This window comes from Sus scrofa, chromosome 1, assembly GCF_000003025.6.
Source record: "Sus scrofa isolate TJ Tabasco breed Duroc chromosome 1, Sscrofa11.1, whole genome shotgun sequence".
Taxonomy (NCBI): Eukaryota; Metazoa; Chordata; class Mammalia; order Artiodactyla; family Suidae; genus Sus; species Sus scrofa.
Window position 1 is genome coordinate 195961269 of NC_010443.5, and position 24345 is coordinate 195985613.

At 37.9% G+C, this 24345-nt stretch overlaps 1 protein-coding gene across 7 annotated transcripts in view; it reads right to left on the reverse strand.

The window, feature by feature from the left end:
- TEK (TEK receptor tyrosine kinase) overlaps window positions 1–24345 on the reverse strand; it is a 114118-nt gene that overhangs the window by 23092 nt on the left and 66681 nt on the right. For all 7 annotated transcript variants that reach the window (XM_021062678.1, XM_021062669.1, XM_021062688.1 and 4 more), the window contains 5 exons: window positions 22840–22991; window positions 21477–21621; window positions 6192–6353; window positions 4262–4396; window positions 180–467 (listed from right to left, as the gene is read on the reverse strand). In XM_021062678.1, the coding sequence (XP_020918337.1) occupies window positions 180–467; window positions 4262–4396; window positions 6192–6353; window positions 21477–21621; window positions 22840–22991 (882 nt within the window). The remainder of the gene's footprint in view (window positions 1–179; window positions 468–4261; window positions 4397–6191; window positions 6354–21476; window positions 21622–22839; window positions 22992–24345) is intronic.

Consider the following 24345-nt stretch of genomic DNA (forward strand, 5'->3'; position numbering starts at 1 on the left):
GTATATATTGTAGGTCACTAAAATGATTTGATGTGTTGGTGGGGGAGGCATTAATGGGCCTCTATTCACAACTGCCTTTTATGATTTCTAAGAAACACTCTTGAAGTGATGAGAGCTAAGTCCAAATGGCAGCAGCCACCTGTCATTCAGGCAAAGCTGGGACAGCAAGAGTTACTCACTGTCACTAAGGGTCCAAGCGACGAGATCTTCACTCCACTCCCCCTGGGCCTTGGTGTTGACTCTGGCTCGGACAATGTACTTTTCCCTAGGGTGTAAATTGTTCAGTAACACTGAAGTCAAGTTGCCTGGCACTTTAATATTCTGCTGATCACTATTCACTTGTACAGACCTCCTCTCAACTTCAACATAAAAGTCATCTTCCGAGCTTGGAAATATTGGTTGCCAGGTCAAATTTAGAGTGGTCTGACTTTTTGGTAGGAGACTGAGACCTCTTGGAGGAGGAAGACCTAGGAGAAACCAGAAAGATCATTATTTTTATGTAGATAACAATCCGAAAGGACAGCTTTATAGAATAACCTTGGCTTCTAGAATAATATACATTTCACAAGCTATCAAAAAAATACGTGCTAGCTGCCATATAATAATTTTTTTCCTACCAAAACAGCAAAGCTTTAAAATATTCTAGTATGTAGTTTGAGTAACTGTAATAGAGGAATACAACCCCTTTGAAAGGTAAGTTGGAAATATTTTTCAAGAGCCCTAGAAATGACTCTATACTTCAGCCATGTAATCTGACTACCAGGGATTTATCCAGAAGAAATAACCTAAAGGAAGAGAAAAAGGGTAAGTGCATGAAGATATCCATTACAACATTATTTATAATAACAAACAATCATAAGAAACCTAAGTGCTCAAAATAAGGAAACACTTTAATAAACTATGATGTAGCCATCCAAGGGATTGGGATAGATAATTGGGAAAAGTACAGAAGCCCCTCCCTCGAAAAATTATAAGACATGAGAAAAAATTCTGAAACTTTGTAAAAATCATGTCTACAATTGGTGAAATAAGAAAGAAACTGATAAAAAATAGAAACACTGGATTCATCACGGTTGTGGGCTTGTAAGTGAATATTTGGTGTTTCTGTTCCCATTTTGTGCAATACATTTTAAAGTAATTTCAGTTACTTCCCCTTAGCAAGAACAATGGCAGATATTATAACACTATGATGGCAGGGTCAGGCCTAGAACTGCTCACATTAAGGTTTGGCTATGACCACATGCTGTCTGGCCATAAGTATCCACAAGAACCTGGGCTACCAGAGAGGTAACTGAATGGAAACAATATAGGTTTTGAAATCAAAGATGCAGGAGCATGCCCCTTTAGTTTTGTGACCTTGGGAAATTTTTATAACCTCTCCAATTTACATGTAACATGAAATGAAAATACTCAACTTCTAGACTCAGAAGGAGAAATGAGATAAGGCAGGTGAAATTGCCTGGAAGGGGTTAGGGACTTTAATGTCTTCCAGGCATTTTCTAGGAAATGCTGAATTTCCTCCCTTCTCCATTCCTTCCTTCCTTCCTACCTTCCTTACTCCTTCCTTCCTAAGCTGTTTTATCTTGTGTCAGTGGACAGTGGAGGAATCTATAAGTTTTCAACTAATAATAGTACATTGGTATTTTAAACTCCAGATATAAAGTATTTTCAAAACATAGACTAAGGACCCTCTACTCATGCATTCTCAGGAGGGATATTATTGCCACTAATGGGGCAAAAACTGGTTCTTGGGGTGTGAGAAAATTTTAGGTAGTATAGTGTTTTTTGAAGAGCTGCAGTATATACACAGATCTTTGATTATTACAATTCATGTCAGAAGATTTCTTCTTAAAGATAAAATATCTAAAAAATCTCTTTGGGGTGATAATTTAAAAATGAAAAGGAACTTGGTTAGAAGTGAGTGGAAGGATCTGTTTCTACCCATCTCACTGGCCAGTTCTGGATGCTCTGAGACCAAGGAGAACCAGAAGTCAGGTCCTGCCACCAGCCTGGAATTATGCTAAATGTCTTACTGGTCTTTTGTCCATAACCTTTGCAAATTGAGAGAGGTGGTATCACTTCCTTTTGCTCTTCTCGAAAGTTTAATTTCCAAAATAGGCCACCTGGAATTGGTAGACAGGCTTACAATGGCACAGCAGAATGGAGAGTTGATGGTTTGGAGCAATTGTGTGAACCTTATAAGCCTGTGCCTGGTACAGAGGAGTAACCCCCCAAATGATAATTTCCCTTCTTCCTTCATTTTGGGAACATGACTTTCCCTTCTCCCTTCCCTACCTGCCCTCTTTCTGCCATGTGTTCAGAGTGTGTTCTCTTCCCTCCTCTCCTGGCCTCCCTGGCCTTTACCACTCAATCAACACACTTATACTGTTGTGCAGCTGCCAAGTGAATTTAAAAACAAACATCAGCAAAATTCAAATGATGGGAAAAGATGAACCTTCAAGAATTCCCTTCCCACCCACCTCTGAGAACTACTTTGAAATACTCCAAGAGACCTCTAAACACATCCTGGTTGGAACATATTCCGAGGGCTGAAGAGAGCACACCGTGGGTCTGTGAAGTGTTTTATGTTCTGTTCCATAAATACTTTCCAGCTGAGTCAGATTATAGCCTTCCCCTTTTGATTCATCAGCACTGATCTAAGAGAGAATTAACTACCATTTGCCTTTTAGCAGCAACTTGGATGATAGTCATGCAGATTCCTTTATCCTCTCATATTCAGTTTCTAGTGTTATTCTTTGTATTTACTACCTGGTGGGTTTCCAGGAAGCCCTTTTTTACTTGTGCAATGCTTCTAGAAGCATCAGAGGAGCTTCTGAGTTTTATTTGGCTCTTTAAAGATGCTACTGGTGAGATGAACACTAGGTGGAGGGTATGGAGGGGAGAGTCTCTGTTAGGGATGCAGAGCTCCTGAGGAAGAGCTTGATACTCTTCCTAGTTTCTCACTAAATCACTCCATTTCCTTCTGCCTTTAGTAAATGGACTAAAAATAGGAAAATTCATCAATTCAGATAAGGATATGGTGGCTTTGAGCTCCCAGGTAAATATAATAAATGGAGAAACAATAATATCAAGTGGGAAGATCTAGTATGGTGATGCACCTGATCCATTAAGTACTTGTGACTCTACTTTTCAATCTATAAAATGGGGATGATGATAATTCTAAGAATTAAATAGACATGAACTTCAAACTATAAAGTTTCAAGGAGACAGTAACAGAATGGTTATATACAGTGAACACCAGAACACCAAAAAGAAATTTACAAGGGATCCAAGTGTTTCAGAGGAGGGGACCCTGGTAGTAGAAAGCTGGAGCCAAGTCAGCGCTAAGGAAATTTCACACATTCAAAGGCTCATTGAGTAACACGGTAGAAGACAAATAGCTATTGATTAACATTGATCCATCAAGAAATATTGCTACATATATTACTTAGAATGTGTTGACCCAGGACCAGCAGCGTCAAGCATATCTTGGGAACTTATTAGAAATGCAGATTCTTGAGCCCCCACCCTTACTATAAATCTACTGAATCTAAAGCTCTGGAGTTGGGGCCAAAAATCCAGTTTTAACAGGTGATGCAGGCAATTCTGATGGACACTAATGTTTGAGAACCACTGATTTAGAAACATGGAAGTATATATTAAACGGCTCAAGGAGGTAAAAGCAGCTGCCTCGAGGAAGCAGATAGGGAGGTGGAGGAATAAAGCAGAGGACATGTATTCTTTAGGTAAAAGCCTTTCATTTCTATTTGATGTTTTCACTATGTGTGTGAATTACTTTGAAAAACTAGAAATTATTTTTTAAAATAAATAAACTGGGATTTCTGAAATACATATGGACAAGAGCCTGGCCTGGGCCATTGAGATGGAAACAGGAAGCTGGTGGTAAGAGTCAGGAGCCAAGCAAGATTGAGAACGGTTTGCTACTAAGTTAATCCCAAATCCTAAGGGATGTCCTGGACTTCCTGAAGGCTCATCTGCTTCCTTCTCTGTCCCTGTGGATTGCTGCAGATCCCCTCCCTCCAGGGAGACAGACAAGGAGTACAGCCCAAATAAAGGACCAGTTTGGCTCCCAGTTGCTAGCTTTCCTGTCACTTTCCCACCCATTCAAAAGCCAACTCCTTCCACCACAATCCCAACCCACCCACTCACCCACCACCACCCTTCCTGGTCTTCCTTCCTCTTTCCCCTTCCTCCCCCACCCACCCAGCTCCTGAATAAATGCCTGTTTGCTTCAACTGACCGATAGAAGCTGTTGTGAACTGCCTTACGGGTCCAGGATGCCCTTCTCCGCCCTCTCCACGCCGGATCAGCTGCACGCAGAGCTCATATTCTGTTCGAGGTTCCAAATAGTTGAGGGTAACAATCTCACTTGTCACTGAGAAGAGAGAAAGTCCAGGAAACTTAAGTTGGCAATATTTTACATTCTTTAAACTGGAATGTTGTTATTGTGATGTGAATGAATGTTTGGTTTTAAAAATACAACGTCTGAGTGAAACAGAGAGACAAATCCATCCTCAGGGACCTCAGTGTTCCTAACATAAGGAAAATAAGGCTTTTCATGTAAGTATCACTGTGGCATTTATACATTTCTACTAGTGTTTTTGTCTTTTCAGTTGTAGAGTAAAACCACACAATCTTCAACTATATAGAATACCCATCAGATTAAGGGGGGAAAATTCAATTAAAATAATAGAATTTAACTTCTACTTTCAAGAAGTACACACAGTGATTGCAATCTCACGAGACGAGACTCCTTTAAAAGTTTGCTTGCAATGACCAGACAAGAAATTTGAAATAGTCATGTCATAACAAATTAAGGGTTCTGAAGTCCTTGAAAATAGATCCCATGCTTCTTTTCTCCTTAGCTATTTGCTTTGCTAGATTCTGTTTTTCCAGAATCTGTTTGTGTGATTATTTAATGTCAGATATTAAAAATATACAGATGCATATTTTTGCCTTACCATAAGATAAATTCCCAGCTGGTAAGAAAAAGTATTGGGCTATGTTTAATAGTTCTTAGAAGACCACTTTTGTGGATGTCCACAAAGAAATAATGTGCACTATATTTTTTTAAATCTGCTTTTAAAAAACACCTAGCCATTGATGTTGGAAACAGCAATCCAGCAATTCAGGCTTAATGTTGCTGAAATTCTGAATTTTAGCTGAGTCTTCAAAAGAAAATGAAGAACTCAGTAATAATACTATGACTTTATTCAATGTACCCAGGTCAGCTAGTGTTATTAAGCCCAATCCCCTCCTTTTCTTCTTTTTTGTAACTTCCTTGATTGTCTGCATCTCGTGTGAAAGGGGTCCTTTATAAGAAATCGCAGGCACAGTGAGACTAAAGTCCTGGTGAAAGGATACCTGTTCCCTACAAGCATGACAGTGTAGATCTCACTACAAGATGGCATAATTAACTCAGGATGGCCAACTGATGGTACTCAGCTTTCTTTTTAAAAACTGTGATTTTTATATCATCATTTAAGAAATAGAACTGTAATTTATGTTTCAAAATAAATTTAACTAACAAATAAATAAATTTAACTATTTTCATGAACTTCTGACATTTTATCACATTTGGGTTTTTTCCTTCCAAAAAGTTAAGGGAGGAGCATGTAACTCTGTTTGCCTATACCTTCTCCTCCCTCTCCCTCAGTTCAGTCTGCCACAGCCCAAACTTTCAGGCCCAAATTCCTCTTACAATCTCTAAGTTAAGAGCTTGAAGGCAGGGCAAGACTCAAATGAGGAAAAGAATAAACAACCTGATACAGTAGCAACAATCACCTCTCAGATGTAAGCAGATTAAGTCTCTGCCTTTCCAGAAGACTTTGGACTTTCCTTCCTTTTGCCATATTCATGACATAAATGTGTATCTTTCACCATGACCAAGCAAGATAGAGTAAGACCATGATTGGAGAGCCAGGGAAGCCTGGAAAGGAAATATTAATGTAGATAGCAACTGCTAACACAGGATGGCTCTGTGTCCATATTATGTCATCCCTTCCAGAAAGGTAGCCCCAGAGCTCAGAGGACCTCCCCACTCTCTCCTGAATACTCTGAAATCCACCACTACAGCCCCTACCTTGGGAGAGAAGATTTCTATATTAGGGGAAAAAATTTTTTTCTTGGTGCCCCACCTGCAGCTGGTGCCATTCCTTTCCAAATCTTACCTTGAATATGCCGCCAAGCCTCATAATGATTAACAGGTTTGTATAGAAGCTTCTTGGATTTGATTGGTCCATCCCCAAAGTAAGGCTCAGAGCTGATGTTGATGACAGCAAAGTTATGTCCAGTGTCAATTACGTTTGGGGCATTCAAGGGCTTTGGAAGAACTAAATAAAAGGTCAAGAATCAGATCAGTCCTTACACTCTGGGATTTTACTTCTCTTCCTAGATGAGGGTAAAGCATGAGTGCCTTTACATTTCCAACAAAGCCCTCTTCAGTTCTCTGCTCAGATTCAATGAAGTTACCTGCTCTGTGCACTCTTGGCTTTGCTATTGCCCTTCCAACCCACCATTCACAAGAAACTCTCATAAAATATGAGCACTCTTCTGTTCACAACATTTTAATGGGTTCCCATTACATTTAGAATAAAATCTAAAATTCATACCATGATTTGCCAAGCCTTGCATGAGAGAGACACTACCTTCTCTTCAGCTTCCTCTTCCCCTCTCCCAATACCCACCCCAGTCCCAGTGACTGTTCTGTTTATTCAACTAACAATGCACCAAACTCCTTTTCATCTCGGGTTCTTTGTTGATGATGCTGTTATCCTTCAAGGATTGCTCCAGACCTTCCACTACTCTGCAGTTAACACTTATTCATCATTCAGCTTTCAACTCTGATGTGACTTCTTTGCAGGGGCTATCCCAGGACCTTGGTTAGGCTCTTATGTTATATGCTTTCACAGAACTTTTTTCCTTCACTGCAAGTTCTGGTTTTAAAGAAAAGTGTGACTGGTCAGGCTGTCCATGGCCCTATTCACTCAATTATGGAAGTAGCCCAACTTGCTCTTTGCTTGCTTTGAGTCTTATTGAACTCCCATGAATCACAGATCCACCAGAATCCTGTGCTTATGGAGCACTGAGAACACTTATGAGAATGAGGTGGCCAAGAAAAGAGGCAGATATATATTTATTGAATCTATCTCTTCTGTTCATGCACACTGTGTCACTGGACTTTACTTCCAAATTTCAAAGATAAAATTTCAAATTGAAGACAAGAAAACCTTAACATAAGTGCAGGGCCTTGTGTGAATAGGTCATAAGCCCATTAAGCCAGCCCTGCCCATCACTCTTGCTCTATTAGAGGAGAGTTGCTGGGTCCAGCTCACACTCAAGGGCAAGGGATTACACAAGGACATGAATTCCATTAGGCAAGGGTCATTAAGGGCCATGTGAAATACTTACTACCTCATTTAATATCATTTTTATCTTTTGACTTGTTCCTTCCTCTCCTGCACTCTATAAATAGTATCTGTATTTGGAGATAGGGTCTTTAAAGAGGTACTTAAGTTACAATGAGGTCTACAGTCATTCCTAATCCAATATGACTGTTGTCCAATAAGAAGTTTACATTAGTACACACACACAGAGGGAAGAGCATGTGAAGATACAGAGAAAAGACAGTTATCTGTAAGCCAAGGATCAAGGCCTTAGAGGAAATTAACTCTGCTTCATCATCTAGACTCCAGAACACTGACAAAATTAATTTCTCTTCTTTAACCATTCAGTCTAAGGTACTTTGCCATAGCAGAGTACCTAGCAAATCATTACATATGAATATAACACAATTTACTTATCATGCCTAATGCTGATAGATATTTGGACTAATAGAAATACAGCTGCTCTGAACATTACTGAAGATTATTTTTTTAACATATGCACTCATTTCTTTTGAGCATAAACCTGGGTATAGAAATGCCAGGTCACAGGGTAAATGTATGTTTAGCTTTATTATAAGTTGTGAGTTTTCCAAAGCGATTGTACCAATTTTTACTCTGGTAGTAAAGTCTAGTACAGTCAGCCCTCTGTATGTGCATTCTGCATTTGTAGATTCAAACAAGGACAGGTCAAAAATATTTAGAAAAAAAATTCCAAAATGTTATAAAAAGCAAAACTTGAATTTACATGTGCATTTACATTGTATTTACAACAATTTAAATAGTATTTACATTGTATTAGGTGTTAAAATAGTGCACCTTTGTCTGCAGAGGATACCTTCCAAGACCCTAGTGAATGCGTGAAACTGAAGATAGTACCAAACCCCATATAAACTATGTGTTTTCCTATACATACCTATTTATGATAAAGTTTAACTTATAAATTAGGCAAGTAAAGTAATATCCAAATTTTCAGCATCAGTACTCTTATGCATTAGGGCCATTATTAAACAAAATAAGGGTTATTTGACAGTAAGTATGCAGTACGATGACAGGGAAAATGATAATGAAGAGTGTAAGTGACTAATGGGTGGGATACACTGGACAAAGGGAGGATTTCTGTCCCAGCAGGATGGAGTGGAACAGCATGAGATTTCATCATGCTACTCAGAACATTACACAATTTAAAACTTATGAATTGTTTATTTCTAGAAATTTCCATTTAATATTTTGGGCTGCAGTTGACCACAGGTAAATGGAACTATGGTAAATGAAACCATAAATGGTGCAGGGGACTATCATATAAGTAATCTAGAGATGGTTCAAAGTATATAGGATGGGACTCTGAGAAAAGTTGCAGAGTAGAACTTGGGCTTACTTCCTCTCACCAAAATACCAAAATTACAACTAACTGCTGAACAACCATCAAGAAATAGACTGGAACCTATCAAAAAAATATATCCTACACCCAAAGGCAATGAATAAGCCACAACAAGAGGGTAAAACAGGACAGTAGGACGGGCCCTGTCACAATATAAGCAATCCCATACCAGTTGATGTGCGATCCACCAATTGGAAAATAAGTATATCACAGAGGCTCTCCCACAGGAGTGAGAGTTCCAAAGCCCACGTTAGGTTCCCCATCCTGGGGACCTGACATTGGGAGGAGGAGCACCTGGAGCATTTGTTGTTGAAGGCCAACAGGGCTTGAGCACATGACCTCCATAGGACTGGAAGAGAGAGACTCCACTCTTGGAGGATACATATTTGGTTTCATGTGCACTGGGTCCTAAGGAAAGCAGGGACTCCATAAGAATCTGAGTTACACCTACCTATGGGTATTGGCAGGGGGCATCTCTTGGGAAAGCAGGGGGCAGCTGTGGCTCACTGTTGGGGCAGGACATTGGAGGAGGAGGACAATCATAAGCATGAACTCTCTTGGAGGCTGCCATTTTGAAATAATCTGGCCACACCCAACATCCTACAGGCATGAGTGCTAAGAAGCCCCAGGGCAAACAAAAACAGTGTGGGAATACAGCCCCACTCATCAGCAAACAGGCTGCCAAAAGTCTTCCCAGGCACAGAGCCACTTCTTATCACACACAGAGACAAATATCCATACACCAGAGGGACAAGAATCAGCACTTCCTACACGTGGGCAGGCACCAGTCCCTCTCATCAGGAATCCTGCAACAAGCCACTGCAGCAATTTCAACCACTTGGGGGCCAACACCAAAGGCAAGAGAGACTACAAACCTGTAGCCTGCAGAAAGGAGACCACACAGAAAAATGAAAATGAAAAGGAAGAGAAATATGACCCAGATGAAGGAACAAGACAAAATCCTAGAAGAAGGGCTAAGTAGAGATAAGCAACGTTCATGAAGAAGACTTTAGAGTAATAATAGTGAAGATGATCCAAGATCTCTGAAGAAAATAAAACTAGAGGAAAATATTGAGATATTATGAGAAATGTTTAATAAAGAAATAGAATATTAAAAAACAAGTAGAGATGAATAACACAATAACTGAAATGAAAAATTCACTAGAAGTAATCAGTAGCAGAGTACAGGAGGTAGAAGAATGAATAAGCAAGGTGGAAGACAGACTGGTAGAAATCTTAACTCAGGACAGAATAAAGAAAAAAGATTAAAAAGAAATTAAGACAGTCTCAGAGAACTCTGGGACAGCTTTAATGCACCAACATTCACATTATATGGGTCTCATCTGCCAGAAGGAAAAGAGACAGAGAAAGGGCTGGAGAAAATATTGGAAGAGATAATAGCCAAAAACTTCCCTAACATAGGAAAGGAATCACTCACTCAAACACAGGAAGCACAACAAGTACCATAAAGAATAAATTCAAGGAGGAATACAAGACACATATTCATCAAAATGACCAGAATTAAAGACAAAGAAAATGCTGAAAGCACCTACAGAAAAGCAACAAATAACATACAAGGGAACCCTGAAAAGGTTATCAGCTGATTTTCCAGCAGAAAATCTACAGGCCAGAAGGGAGTAGAAATATATGCTTAAAGTTATGAAAGGGAAAAACCCAAACAAGAATACCCTACCCAGCAAGTTTCTCATTCAGATCTGAGAAAGCAATAAAAGACTTTACACATAAGCAGAAGCTAAGAGAATTTGGCACCACCAAACCAGCTTTACTACAAATACTAAAGGAACCTCTCTATGCAGAAAAGAGAAGGCCACAGCTAGAAACAAGAAAATTGCAAATGAGAAGGCTCATCAGTAAAGGCAAACATATAGTAAAAGCAGGAAATCATTCACCTACAAATATAGTATCAAAATCACAATCATGAGAAGAGGAGCGTAAAAAGGTAGGATACTGGAAATGCATTTACAACTAAGAGAACAGAAACTTGAAACAATCTTAACCATATAAAGATTCCCATATCAAAACCCTATGGTAACTGCAAACCAAAATAGATACAAACAAAAAAGAAAAAGCAATATAAACACAACACTAAAGATAATCATCAAATAACAAGAGAAGAGAACAAGAGAAGAAGGAAGAAAAAAGACCAACAAAAACAAATCCAAAACAATTAACAAAATGGCAATAAGAACATACATATAAATAATGACCTTAAATGTGAATGGATTAAATAAATGCTCCAACCAAAAGATATAATCTGACTGAATGGATACAGAAACAAAACCCATATGTAGAAATCAACCATGGGAAAAGAAATGAGAAAAAACTTACTAAATGGAGACTAAACAACATGCTACTAAAAACCCATGGGTCAATGAGGAAATCAAGAAGGAAATTAAAAAATACCTAGAGACAAATGATAATGAAGACACAACTAAACCAAAAAAAAAAAAAAAAAAGTTAAGGGGAGTTCCCGTCATGGCTCAGTGGTTAACGAATCTGATTAGTAACCATGACGTTGCAGGTTCGATCCCTGGCCTTGCTCAGTGGGTTAAGGATCTGGCGTTGCTGTGAGCTGTGGTGAAGGTTGCAGACTCGCCTCGGATCCCACATTGCTGTGGCTCTGGCGCAGGCCGGTAGCAACAGCTCCGATTAGACTCCTAGCCTGGAAACCTCCTAGAAAAGGCAAAAAGACAAAAAAAAAAAAAAGACACAACGACTCAAAATCTATGGGATGCCACAAAAGCAGTGCTCAGAGAAAAATTCATAGCAACACAGGCTTTCCTCAAAAAAGAAGAAATGTCTCAAATTGACAACTTAAATCACCACCTAAATGAATTAGACAAAGAAGAAGAAACTCTTAAGTCAGCAAAAGGAAGGAAATCATAAAGATCAGAGAAGAAATCAATAAAATAGAGATTAAAGAAAAGTACAAAAAATCAATAAAATCCAGAGCTGGTTCTTTGGAAAGGTAAACAAAATTGACAAACTTCTGGCCAGACTCTTCAAGAAGAGGAGAGAAAGGACCAAAATAAACAAAATTAGAAATGAAAAAGGAAAAATCACAACGACACTGCAGAAATACGAAAAAACCATAAGAGAATACTATGAACAACTATATGCCAACAAACTTGACAATCTGCAAGAAAAGGACAACTTTCTAGATCTTACAGCCTACCAAAACTGAATCAAGAAGAAAGAGACCAACTGAACAGACCGATCACTAGAAATGAAATTGAATATGTCATAAAAACACCCCCTACAAATAAAAGCCCAGGACCGGGTGGCCTTACAGGCAAATTCTACCAAACATACAAAGAGCATATGGTGCCCATCCATCCTTAAATTTTTTCAAAAGGTTGAGGAAGAAGGAACACACCCAAAGACATTCTATGATGCCACCATCACCCTAATTCCAAAAACAGGCAAAGATACCACCAAAAAAGAAAACTATCAGCCAATATCTTTGATGAATATAGACACAAAAATTCTCAACAAAATTTTATCCAACCAAATCCACCAACATATCAAAAAGATCATACAACATGACCAGGTGGGGTTCATTCCAGGTTCAAAAGGATGGTTCAACATACGCAGGTCAAGCAATGTCAAACACCACATTAACAAAAGAAAAGTCAAAAACCATATGATCATCTCAATAGATGCAGAAAAAGCATTTGACAAAGTCCAACATCCACTCATGATAAAAACTCTCACCAAAGTGGATATAGAGGGAACATTCCTGAACATAATCAAAGCCATTTATGACAAACCCACAGCCAATATAATGCTCAGTGGAGAAAAGCTGAAAGCCTGCTCATTCAAATCTAAAACAAGACAGGGATGCCCACTCTCACCACCGTTATTCAACATAGTATTGGAAGTCCTAGCCACAGCAATCAGACAAATGAAAGAAATAAAAGGCATCCAGATAGGAAGAGAAAAGGTAAAACTGTCATTGTATGCAGATGACATGATACTATCTATAGAAAACCCTAAGGACTCGACCCCAAAACTACTTGAACTGATCAACAAATTCAGCAAAGTAGCAGGATATAAGATTAACATTCAGAAATCAGTCACATGTCTGTATACTAACAATGAAATATTAGGAAATGAATACAAAAATACAATACCTTTTAAAATTGCAGCTCGAAAAATCAAATACCTGGGATTAAACCTGACCAAGGAGGTAAAGGACTTATATGTTGAGAACTATAAAATAGTAATCAAGGAAATTAAAGAAGATGTAAAGAAATGGAAAGATATTCCTTGCTCCTGGGTTAGAAAAATCAATATTGTAAAAATGGCTACGCTACCCAAAGCAATGTACAGATTCAATGCAATCCCTATCAAATTGCCCATGACATTTTTCACAGAACTAGAAAAAAACAATCCAAAAATTTATATGGAACCACAAAAAGACCCAGAATTGCGAAAGCAATCCTGAGAAACAAAAACCAAGCAAGAGGCATAACCCTCCCAGACTTTAAGCAATATTACAAAACCAGTGTGGTACTGGTATCAAAACAGACAGACAGACCAATGGAACAGAACAGAGAACCCAGAAATAAACCCAGATACTTTTGGTCAATTAAACTTTGACAAAGGAGGGAAGAGCATAAAATGTGAAAAAGACAGTCTTTTCAGCAAGAGCTGGGAAACCTGGACAGCTGCATGCAAAGCAATGAAACTAGAACACACCCTCACACCATGCACAAAAATAAACTCAAAATGGCTTAACAACTTAAATGTAAGACAAGACACCACCAAACTCTTGGAAGAGAACATAGGCAAAACATTCTCTGACATCAACTTCATGATTATTTTCTCAGGTCATTCTCCCAAGGCAACAGAAATAAGAGCAAAAATAAACCAGTGGGACCTAATCAAACTGAAAAGCTTTTTTATAGCAAATTAAACCCAAAGGAAAACAAAAACACAACTTACAGAGTGGGAGAAAATAGTTTCGAATGATGCAACTGACAAGGGCTTAATCTCTAAAATACACAAACAACTTATACAACTCAACAACAAAAAAGCCAACAACCAAATGGAAAATGGGCAAAAGAGCTGAATAGACATTTCTCCAAGGAAGATATACAGATGGCCAATAAACACATGAAAAAATGCTCAATATAACTCATTATTATAGAATTGCAACTCAAAACTACCATGAGATACCACTTCACACCAGTCAGAATGGCCCTCATTAATAAGTCCACAAATAACAAGTGCTGGAGGGGTTGTGGAGAAAAGGGAAGCCTCCTGCACTGTTGGTGGGAATGTAAGTTTGTATAACCACTATGGCAAACAGTATGGAGGTACCTTAGAAAGCTATACATAGAACTACCATATGACCCAGCAATTCCACTCTTGGTCATATATCTGGACAAAACCTTCCTTAAAAAAGACACATGCACTGGCATGTTGATTGCAGCACTATTCGCAATAGCCAAGATATGGAAACAACCCAAATGTCCATCGACAGATGACTGGATCAGGAAGAAGTGGTATATATACACAATGGAATGCTACTCAGCCATAAAAAAGAAAAACATAATGCCATTTTCAGCAACATGGAAGGAACTAGAGACTCTCATACTAAGTGAAATAAGTCAGAAAGACAAAGAAAAATACCATATGATATCACTTACATCTGGAATCTAATATACAACACAAATGAACATTTACACAGAAAAGAAAATCATGGACTTGGAGAATAACTTGTGGCTGCCCATGAGGAGAGGGGGGAGTGGGAGGGATTGGGAGCTTGGGTTTATGGGATGCAAACTATTGCTCTTGGAATGGATAAGCAATGAGATCCTGCTGTGTAGCACTGGGAACTATGTCTAGTCACTTATGATGGAGCATGATGATGTGGGAAAAAAGCATGTATACATGTATGTGTAACTGGGTCACCATGCTGTACAGTAGAAAATTGACACAACACTGTAAACCAGCTGTAATGAAAAAAATAAAAATCATTATACAAAAAAATAAAAACTTCTGAAAAGAAAAGACTACCACCATATGATTTCACAGGCAAATTCTATCAAACATTTAGAGAAGAGTTACCACCTATTGTTCTGAAACTCTTCCAGAAATTTGCAAATGAATGAATACCCCCAAACTCATAGTATGAGACTTATCATCACCCTGATACCAAAACCAGACAAAGATATCACAAAAAAGATAAATGCATGCCAATATCACTGATGAATATAGATACAAAAATCCTCAACAAAATACTAGCAAACTGAATCCAGAAATACAATAAAAGGATCATACACCATGATCACATGGTATTTATCCCAGGGATAAAAGGATTCTTCAATCTGTGTAATATACCACATCAACAAATTGAATAATAAAAACCATATGATCATATGACCCGGAAATCAATCTGTGTAATATACCACATCAACAAATTGAATAATAAAAACCATATGATCATCTCAATAGATGAAGAAAAAAGCTTCTGACAAAACCCAGCTCCCATTCAGGATAAAAACTCTCCAGAAAGTGGGACTAGAGGGAACCTACCTCAACATAATAAAGCCTATGTGTGGTAAACCCACAGCTAACATCATTCTCAATGTTGAAAAGCTGAAAGCGTTTCCAGTAAGATCAGGAACAAGACAAGGATCTCCCTTCTTGCCACCTCTATTCAATATAGTTCCAGAAGTCATAGCCATGGCAATCAGAGAAGAAAGAGAAATAAAAGGAATCCAAATTAGAAAAGAAGTAAAACTGTCATTGTTTGCATATGACATGATACTACACATAGAAAATCCTAAAGACATTGTCATAAAATTACTGATAATTATGGATAATAAATAGGAATTCCCATTGTGGATCAGCAGGTTAAGGACCCAATGTTGTCTCTGTGAGTATGGGGGTTTGATCCCTGGCCTCCCTCAGTTTGTTAAGAATCTGGCATGATTGTAAGCTGTGGCATAGGTCATAGATGTGGCTCAGGTCTCGTGTTGCTGTGATTGTGGAATTGGCCTTAGCCGCAGCTCCAGTTTAACCCCTAGCCCAGGAACTTCCATATGCCACAGGTACGGCCATAAAAAAAAAAAAAAAAAAAAAAAAAAAGAGGCGTTCCCATCGTGGCACAGTGGTTAACGAATCCAACTAGGAACCATGAGGTTGTGGGTTTGATCCCTGGCCTTGCTCAGTGGGTTAAGGATCCGGCGTTGCCGTGAGCTGTGGTGTAGGTTGCAGACGCAGCTTGGATCCCACGTTGCTGTGGCTCTGGTGTAGGCTGGCAGCTACAGCTCCAACTAGTCCCCTAGCCTGGGAAACTCCATATGCCGTGGGAGCGGCCCAAGAAATGGCAAAAAGACAAAAAAAAAAAAAAAAGAAAGAAAGAAAGAAAGAAAAGAAAAGAAAGAAAACTATTAGAACTCGTCAATGAATTTGGTAAAGTTGCAGGATACAAAATTAATATACAGAAATCTCTTGCATTGCTATACATGAACAATAAAAGATCAGAAAGAGAAATTAGGGGAACAATACCATTTACCATCACATCAAAAAACTAAAATGTCTAGGAGTAAATCTACCTAGGAGACAAAGGACTTGTGTTCTGAAAACTATGAGATGCTCTTGAAAGAAATCAAAGATGACATAAACAGATATAAATTATACCACGCTCTTGGACTGGAAGAATCAATATTGTCAAAATGACTATATTACCCAAGGCAATCTATAAACACAATGCAATCTCTATCAAATTACCAATGGCATTTTTCATAGAATGAGAAAAAAACTTTTTTAATTTGTATGGAAACACAAAAGACCCAGAATAGGCAAGCAACCATAAAAAAATAAAAATAGAGCTGGAGGAATCAGGTTCCCTGGCTTTAGACTACACTAAAAAGCTATAGTCATCAAAACAGTTTGGCACTGGCCCCAAAAAAATGGAAATATAGATCAATGGAACAGGATAGAAAGCCCAGAAATCAACCCACGCACCTATGGTCAACTAATCTACAACAAAGGAGGCAAGAATACACAATGGAGAAGAGAAAAATCTCTTCAATAAGTGGTGCTGGGGAAACTGGAGAGCTGCATGTAAAAGAATGAAATTTAGAACACTCTCTAACACCATATTTCAAAATAAAATAAAAATGAATTAAACCTAAAAATAAGACTAGATACTATAAACCTCTTAGAGGAAAACATAGGCCAAAGAGTCTTTCACATAAACTGCAGCAATATCTTCTCAGATCTACCTCCCAGAGGTGGATGAAATTAAAAACAAAAATAAACAAATGAAACCTAATTAAACTTAAAAGTTCATGCACAGCAAAAGAAACCATCAACAAAACAAAAAGACAACCCAAAGAAAGGGAGAAATGCAAATGAAGCAACTGACAAGGGATTAATTTTCAAAATACACAAACAACTTACGCAGCTCAATATCATTTTAAAAAACCACCAACAACAACCCAATCAAAAAATGGGCAGAAAATCTAAATAGACATTTCTCTAAAGGAGACATCCAAATGACCAATAGGAACATGAAAAGTTGCTAAACATTGCTAATTTTTGGAGAAATGCAAATGAAAACTACTATAAGGTACCACCTTACACCAGCCAGAATGGCCATCATCAAAAAGTCCACAAACAATAAATGCTGGAGAGGGTGTGGAGAAAAGGGAACCCTCTTACACTGTTGGTGGGAATGTGAGCTGGTGCAACCATTATGGAAAACAGTATGGAGTTTCCTTGAAAACCGAAAAATAGAATTACCATATGATACAGCAATCCCACTCCTGGGTATCTATTCAGAGAAAAACATGATTTGAAAAGATACTTGCACCTTAATGTTCATGACAGCACTATTTACAACAGCCAAGACATGGAAGTGATCTAAATGTTAATTGGCAGAGGAATGGATAAAGAAGATGTGGTACATATATACAATGCAATACTACTTACCCATAAAAAAGAATAGAATAATGCCATTTGCAGCAATATTGATGCACCTAGAGATTATCATACTAAGTGAAGTTAGTGAAAAATAAGCATCATATGATATCACTTATATGTGGAATCTTAAAAAGGGGGGGAGGGATACAAATGAACTTACTTGCAGAACAAAACAAACTCACAGACTTTGAAATAAAACTTATGGTTACCAAATGGGACAGCTACGGGTGGGGAGGGATGGACTGGGGGTTTGGATTTGGCATATGCACACTGTAGTACATGTAATGACTGGCCAGTGGGAACCTTCTGTATAGTAAGGGAACTTTAAATAATATCCTGTGATGGTCTATGTGTGAGAAAAGAATGGATATGTATATGTGTAACTGAACCACTTTGTTGTGCATTAGAAATTATCACATTGTAAATGAATTATACTTCAATAAAACTAAAAAATAATTTCCATATAAGTTTGGCTGCGATGATTGTTGTACACATATAAATGTAATAAAATTCATTAAGTAATTAAAAAAATAAATAATAAACTGTTAAAAAAAAAGACTAAAAGTATACAGGAAGGTGTTCGTAGATTGCATGCAAATATTATACCATTTTATATAAGGGACTTGAACATCCATGGAGTTGTATGTCCATGGAGCTTCCAGAACGAATCCCAATCCCCTACAGATACTGAAGAATGACTATATCTATTATTTTTAATACTATGAAAAAGATACTGTTTAATTTACCTAGTGGCTATTTCTATTTTATGGATATCAGTCAACATGAGAGTAACGAGGCACTAGTGACTTAGAACTAGAGATGTTTCTATGCACTGATGTTGCATGCTGTCTTCTATTTAAAAATTAAAATTAGAATCGATGACTCAAATCTTAGTAACATGGTTTGCTTTTTGCTTATTACTATTTATTTTCCATGGGCAGCAAACATTCCAAGGAGCTTAAAAATAACATAATTTTTCTTGCCTGAACATCATTTCCTTTCCTCCAAGAACATGTATGATTGAAGAAATTATTTTTATTGTGTTAATGTTCTACTGAATAAAATAGACTCAGGCTTTTTCAGTAATCAAAAAAATATATTAAGGATGCTGATATGTTTTATGTGAATTCTCAGGGCAGAGAATCCAAATCTATGAGGCTGTACTTATGTTATTATTGCTATTGAGCTTTTAGAAAAAAAAATATATTCCAGGTGTTTAAATATTGAAATCTTGTCTGGCATAGGTGTCTGTCCAATTTTGATTATATTTCATAAAAAGTTTAACTTTATCCATGTTGTAACTTCCTTTTTACTGTGGAGAATTTTCATTTTGAAGACTATTCACTTAAAATGAAGTCTAGGCTATGCTATTCAATTAACATGAATGATTCCCTCACATATTCAGAATTCTGAATATTCTTCCTACTATGAAAGAAGTTCATTTATAGAAATTACCTCTGGTATCACACAAATATTCCTAAACAATTAATGAAGTAGGTTGCATAAAAATAAGCTTCAGTAATCTTGTTTCCTTATCTATAGCACAAGAGACTCAGAAAGCAAAATGATCTAGAAAAGATGGCAAGGTTTGGAGTCAAGAGACCAGGTTTAAAACTAACATTAGCTATTTACCAGATGTGCTACCTTAGACAAGTTACCTAAATCTTCTGAACCTGTTTCCTGACTAACCAAGTGGAGATAACAATAGTATTGCACATGGTCCTTGTAAAATTAAATGAGGTGAATGAAGTATGTGAAGCACTTAGCCCAGTGCCTTTCTAGAATATAGACCACCGTTATTAGGTGTTTTGTCTAAATAAATTAAGAGTAACTCCAAATTTATAATTTCTTGTTGTGTCTCTGTACACGAGCCAACTAGCTTGGCTTTACCCCTAATTTCTTCCCCTCAAGCTACAAAGTTACATACATCCACTTAGATTGATTTTGAATTTTGAAATAATTCATTGCAGGAAGAATATTCAGAATTCTGAATATGTGAAAGAATAATTCATGTTAACTGAATAGCATAGCCTGGGCTTCATATTAAAAGAGCAGTCTTCAAAATGAAAATTCTTCAACTATTCTCTGGAGTAAATGAAGTCACAACATTGATGAAGTTAAACTTTTAAGAGATATAATCACAATCAGACACCTTGTGCCAGACACAATTCCAATATTTAACAAATCTTCACAATAACCTTGAGTGACAGATAAACTAAGCTTTATTTACAAATAAAGGAAGGTTGAGAGAAGAAGGACATGGAAAAAAAATGCTCAACATCACTAATTATTAGAGAAATGTGACTCAAAACGACAATGAGAAGTTCCCGTCATGGCTCAGTGGCTAACCGATCTGACTAGGAGCCATGAGGTTGCGGGTTTGATCCCTGGCCTTGCTCAGTGGGTTAAGGATCTGTCATTGCCGTGAGCTGTGGTATAGGTTGCAGGAATGGCTCGGATCCCACGTTGCTGTGGCTCTGGCGTAGGCTGGCGGCTACAGCTCCAATTGGATTCCTAGCCTGGGAACCTCCATTTGCCGTGGGAGTGGCCATAGAAATGGCAAAAAGACCAAAAAAAAAAAAAAAAAAAAGACTACAATGAGATACCACCTCGCACTGATCAGAACGGCCATCATTAAATAAATTTACAGATACCAAATCCTGGAGAGGGTGTAGAGAAAAGGGAACACTCCTACACTATTGGTAGGAATGTAAATTGGTATAACTACTATGGAAAACAGTATGGAGGTTCCTCAGAAAACTAAATATAGAAATACTATATGATCCAATCCCACTCCTGGGCATTTATCTGGATGACTACAATTCAAAAAATACATGCACGTCTATGTTCATAGCAGCACTATTCACAGTATCCAAGACATGGAAACAACCTAAAGGTCCATCAACAGATGAGTGGATTAAGAACATGTGGTACATATACGCAATAGACTACTACTCAGCCATAAAAAAGAATGAAATAATGCCATTTGCAGCAACACGGATCCAACTAGAGATTATCACACTGAGTGAAATAAATCAGAAAGAGAAAGACAAATACTATATGATGTCACTTATATGTGGAATCTAAAATATGACACAAATGAACTTATCTATAAAACAGAAACAGACTCAGAGACTAGAGAAAAGACTTATGACTATCAAACGGGAAGGTGAAGGGAATGGGATGGGCTGGGGTCAGTATATGCAAACGATTACATTTAGAATGTACAAGCAATGAGGTCCTACTGTATAGCACATGGAATTATATCTAATCTCTTCAGACAGATCACGATGGAAGATAATGTAATAAAAGGAATGTGTGTGTGTGTGTGTGTGTGTGTGTGTGTGTGTGTGTGTGTGTATGAGACTGGGTCACTTTGCTATAGAGTAGAAATTGGCACATTGTAAATCAACTATACTTCAATTAAGAAAAAAATCTTTCTATATATATAGAAAGATTCAGAGAGGTTAAATTGATTTGCTCAGAGTCACACCCAAGGTTAATAGCTACTTGGATAAAAACAAATCCAGGGCTATATGACCCCAAAAATCATAAACTTATTCCCTCCTTTCCATTTTAATGCACATATTTTATAAAGTTTTATATCCCAGAGAACACCCAAAAGGCATTTTAGAGGTCAGATGGCATTTCTATTTAGAAGCAGCACCTAGTGATACATAAATATAGTACCATCAAGGATACAAGTTCTTCCCCTGGAAAATGGAGCTTACCTTTAACAGAAATGTTGAAAGGCTTCTCCACCATCCCAGCCACAGTGTTCACACTGCAGACCCAGACTCCTGAGTCAGGGGGCAGGATCCGGTGGATAGTGAAGGTGGCCACTGAGAGATGACCCGTATGGTTAAAGTCATTTGGCTGGAAAGGTCAAATACAAAAAAAAAAAAAAAAAAAAAAAGCTTCCAGAGAGGTATAAACACAAAGGTCCATGACACTGACCCCATCTCATTGTTAAATACAAAGTTTTCTAGGAGAGATTAAGAAGTTCAGGGCAATGTTTGTATAAGCACTGGCTTATTTCCAAAGCTATTGTAGTAGCCCTGAAAGTTTATGTTGGATTGACGCCCTTGCAGATCCTGCTGTTGTGTTTATGTGTTTGGGAGTGTGGGGTAAACACTTAAGCAAAAAGTCTAATTTCTTCTCAAGTGCTTATGGTAACATTTGTTCCTTTCTGGTCCAAAAGTCTGGGTGAAAAGACAAAATGGCATCCTACAGTGTTTGAGGGGCTGCCAAGTATGGTTTTAGGGAAAAGGCCAGGACTCTGAAGACACATGGACTTGAGTTCACATCCCAGCTCTGTCACTTTTGAACAATCCCTTAGTTATTTAACCCAGCCAGTTTCCACTTCTGCAATAAGGGGATGGTAATGTTAAGTAAGACATGTAGAGCATGTCTTACTAGAAGGTAGCTGTTACTTCAACAAACTCATGGAAGGGCCAACACAATTTTGGAAGCTATCTATTGGTTTCAACTACCTAATGGGTTGTTTGAATAGAATCAGGAACATTCAAGATGTGAACATTCTACATATCCTGCCCCCAAGAAGTCACTTGAATCTCCCTTCCAGTCAAGTTGATTTTCAGTCATCTTCAAGAGAAATATATCATAACTCTTTCCAAATCTTTAGATAAGAAAATGCATCTGTTTCCTGAGGATCAAGTGTGACACAGAGAAATTTGAGGTGGCTCCTCTCTCTACTACACAGGTGGTTGGGAGAAGGTAGGGAAACATATTGAAAAAGCAGCTTAGTCCTTTCCAGCAAAGAAGAATGCTGTGATGGTATCCTATGCAGTGGCCACCGGCAATGATGACAAAGTGCAGAGGCAGAGAGACCCAAGCTATGTGTCCAGACCTAAGGGCTTCTGTGGATCATAGTTTCCGAATTGGAGATGTGGGTTTTCTGTCTGCCTAGAGTCAAATGGATTATGCTGAATTTTCCTCTTCTTTTTGTCAAAGCTAACAACACCCTAGCCTAGTAGAATGCAAGTCTTGAATGGAATCTAGGTTTTAGTAGGGTAACTACTATATCAAAATCATTTAGTGCTGTCAGAAGGGAAGATTAAGAATAACTCTTACATGGAGCACTGTCCCATCTGGCTTAACCAGGGTCATTTCTTCATTAGCAGGTAGTGGCCAGCCAGATGCTTTGCAGATGGGGTTAAATTTACCACTGTTTACTTCTATGTGATCTGGCAAATCCTCTATCTTTGGAGTCATCCTTGGAATGCCTGAATGAAAGAAACAGCACTGTGAGGTCTAATCTTTAACACAATATAAAAACAAGTAATTTAGCAAGTCATGCACTGGACAAGAACTTAGCAAATACTATATTGTTTTATCATCACATAGTAAACTTTTGGGGTGGGTGCTAATGTGGTTCCCATGTTATAGATGAGGAGACTGAGGCTAGGAGTCCAGGTTCAAGGTCATATCTTTATGAATCCAGAATTCACACTTTGCCATAATGATGCACTTTTTCAGTAAACCTAGAAGATAGGTCTCAATGTTGGAATGAGCATCACTACCACATCTCTGCAGATCTTGCTGTTAGGTTCTGCTCTTGATTTTTTAAGAGAATTTAAAAAAAAAAAGCACGAAATTATTTCTTTCTATTCTGCAAGTCTCTGATACTACTGATCAACAGTATGATCATCAGTTTTGATATCTGAGAGATGTCTTATCAATTAGAAAGTCTGCAAATGGCAGACAATTCATTACATCCACATTTCCATCCAAGAAGGAAGATGGAATAAAACTCCACCAAGTTAATTTCTAGTCAACAGCAAAATTTAAAATGTTGCTGCCAATATGGAGAGAAAAAGAATGTCTGTGATATCAACTAAGGTATCAGGATTCCTTACTATGCATAGTAATATATACATAGTAAAGAATGAATAATCCTGGAGTTCCCATCGTGGCTCAGCAGTTAACGAACCCGACTAGCATCCATGAGGACATTGGCTCAATCCCTGGCCTTGCTCAGTGGGTTAAGGATCTGGCATTGCCATGAGCTGTGGTATAGGTCGCAGACGTGACTCTGATTCCACATTGCTATGGATGTAGCATAGGCTGGAAGCTCCAAATGGACCACTAGCCTGGGAACCTCCATAGCTGCAAGTGCAGCCCTAAAAAAAGACAAAAAGACAAAAATAAAAGAATGAATAATCCTGAAATACAACAAATTTACTCCAAACTGTAGGGTCATAGAGAATTTCAGATCATTTGTTACTAAATGTTGGACATGATTGAAAACAGCCCAACACTTAGTAAAAAAGATAGGAGGTAGAGATGCACTTAAAGCATTTAAGGGAAACATTGGGGAAATTGCTTAGTTCTTTCCAGCAAAAAAGAACAGCAGTCACTTATGTGCTGTTCCATATCAGTGGTAGGAAGAGACAGTCAAGGCAAACAAATCAATATAGATATTTTTTATTGATATCCTATTTCCCAGGCCTAACATGAAACAGGTAAAGTGTATGGAGTAGGAGGGAAAGAGGTCTAATAACCACAAAGGTAATTTCTTGATATATCTGCAGACTTGGAGAGATTGTGATTAGAAAATATGCCAAATTGCTCAGCCAC